The sequence below is a fragment of the Amaranthus tricolor genome, chromosome 15, assembly GCF_026212465.1.
Source record: "Amaranthus tricolor cultivar Red isolate AtriRed21 chromosome 15, ASM2621246v1, whole genome shotgun sequence".
Taxonomy (NCBI): Eukaryota; Viridiplantae; Streptophyta; class Magnoliopsida; order Caryophyllales; family Amaranthaceae; genus Amaranthus; species Amaranthus tricolor.
Window position 1 is genome coordinate 15,810,514 of NC_080061.1, and position 2,500 is coordinate 15,813,013.

At 41.6% G+C, this 2,500-nt stretch overlaps 1 protein-coding gene across 1 annotated transcript in view; it reads left to right on the top strand.

Moving 5' to 3' along the window:
• LOC130801083 (uncharacterized) overlaps positions 1–85 on the top strand; it is a 732-nt gene extending 647 nt beyond the window's left edge. Inside the window, exon 1 of the mRNA XM_057664845.1 lies at positions 1–85. This exon is cut by the window's left edge and continues 647 nt beyond it. Coding sequence (XP_057520828.1) covers positions 1–85 — 85 coding nt within the window.
• Positions 86–2,500: the final 2,415 nt, after the last annotated feature.

Below are 2,500 nucleotides of genomic sequence, written 5' to 3' on the forward strand. Positions count from 1 at the left end.
AAGTAGAAGCTTCTCAGATCATAATCCTTTACTCTTAACGTTGGAAGTGTACAACGACTGGGGCCCGAAACCTTTCAGATGCTAGGATGCTTGGTTCCTACATCCAAAATTTAAAAAATTCATCATCAATGAATGGCGCAATGCTCCCAATGTCTCACTACACACAAAATTAAAGATCCTTAAGACCCCCCTCAGAACCTGGCGTAGGGAAAATTTTGATCACATGGAAAACAAAATTGCAGATCTTGAACAGGTGATACTCAACCTCGAAAGAAAAGGTGAACGGACACAGCTTGATAATATGGAAATAGCTAGACTCAATGCTGCAAATAGTGCTCTACACCAGTGGCTCATTAGAAGAGAGAGAATTTGGAGACAAAGAGCCCGAGCATATGGTTTCAACAAAAAAGATCACAACACGAAATTCTTTCATGCAGCAACAATGGTAAAAAAAAAGAAGAAAGAAATCAACCAAATAAAAATCAATGGGAGGGAAATTGTTGGGATTCAAATCCTCAAACAAGAAGTCAGAAGTTTTTTTGTTAAACGCTTTACTCAGGAAGCGACCCCGAATTTTGATTTTAACATGGCAGATCATCCCAAAATCTCTGAAGCTCAGGCACATAATCTTGAATCAATACCGTCGAGAGAGGAAATCGAAAAGGCAGTATGGGCATGTGGAGTAGACAAGGCTCCAGGGTTCGATGGTTTCAACTTCAAATTCTTCAGGGAAATGTGGGAAGAAATCAAGGAGGAAATCTTTGAAACAATCACAAACTTCTTCAGGTTTGGTGGCTCGCTGCGACACTTGAACATCACATGGGTTACATTGATCCCGAAGGTTGAAAGCCCCAAAGCCATAGAAGATTTCAGGCCAATCAGTATGGTTGGATCCATTTACAAAATCATTGCAAAAATTCTCGCATCCCGCCTTAAGGAAGTCATTGCACCCGTCATCGATGAATCACAGAGTGCTTTTGTCAGGAATAGACAAATCCTAGATGGTGTACTGATAGCTAATGAATCCATGCGATGGCTGAAAAAAAACAAAATCCTAGGTACGCTGATTAAACTTGATTTTCAAACGGCCTATGATTCGGTCAACTGGGTTTTCTTAAGAAAGGTAATGGAAGAGCTAGGTTTTGGGCGAAGATGGATATCATGGATTTTGGAATGTGTTTCCTCGGCCTCGATGTCTGTTCTTTTGAACGGCTCCCCCCTTCGACCGTTCAAAATGGAAAAAGGGCTCAGACAAGGTGACCCAATATCCCCATATCTTTTCATTCTGGTGAGCGAAGCCTTAGTCTACTTTCTGAGAAAAGCACACGAAATGAATATGATAGAGGCAGTTAGCATTGGGAAGGCAAAGGTTAATCTAAAGCATCTCCAATTTGCTGATGACATTCTTATTTTTGCTCCGAAAAACCAGGTATGCATCACGAACTATTTTAGAATCCTGGATATTTTTGCTTTGATGTCAGGCCTGACTATTAATTATAATAAGTCAGCATTCATCCCATGGAGGTTAGATGACCAGTCTTGGGTCAGTGATCTTGCTAGTAGCGTGGGTTGTGGTTATACATGTACCCCATTCACTTATCTTGGTTTTCCCCTCGGTGTACACTATAGCAAATGCTCGGCATGGAAACCGGTCCTCCGGAACATAGAAAACAAGTTAGCATCGTGGAAAGCAAAGCTTTTATCCAGAGCTGGTAGATTAACCCTCATTAAAAGTGTGCTTAACAGTCTACCTGTTTATTTTATGAGTATGTTCAGAATGCCAAAAACAGTAGCTGCAAGGATTGTGAAACTTCAGAGAAGGTTTTTCTGGTGTGGAAGTCAGGGCGACTCGAAATGTTGTCCTATAGTCAAATGGTCTGAAATCGAGCTTCCGAAAGAGATGGGCGGCCTGGGTGTTGGGAACATTATGCATAAAAACCTCATTCTTCTTTTCAAATGGTGGTGGCGGTACTCGGAGTCTGATAACACATTGTGGAAGAAAATTCTCCAATCGGTTCATGATTTGAATGGGGCAAAAGCTTCCAGGGATACCTTCAGCAAAGTCAGGACAGGAACATGGGCTTCTTTGATGAATAACAATTCAGACACTGTCAAAATCAGATCCATCGTTGAAGAAGGTATGATACTTCGGGTAGGAGACGGTAGCTCAATTTGCTTTTGGCATGACAGATGGTGCGAAGCAGGGGTCCTAAAATCTTTATATCCAAGATTGTTTGCAATATCTCTTCAAAAACAAGCTCTGATATGCCAGATGGGTGAGTGGATTGGATACTCTTGGGAATGGAGGCTAGAATGGCGTCGTCTTTTGTATGATTGGGAAAATGAAGAGGTGCGCGCTCTTCAACATAAAATTGCACATATTGGGCCGAAAAGAGATACAAAAGATGGGGTTTTCTGGAAACATTCACAAGTTGTGTCTTATCCTACAAAAGACATCACTTCAGCATTATCTGTGACCCTTGCTCCCTCCCTACCGAAA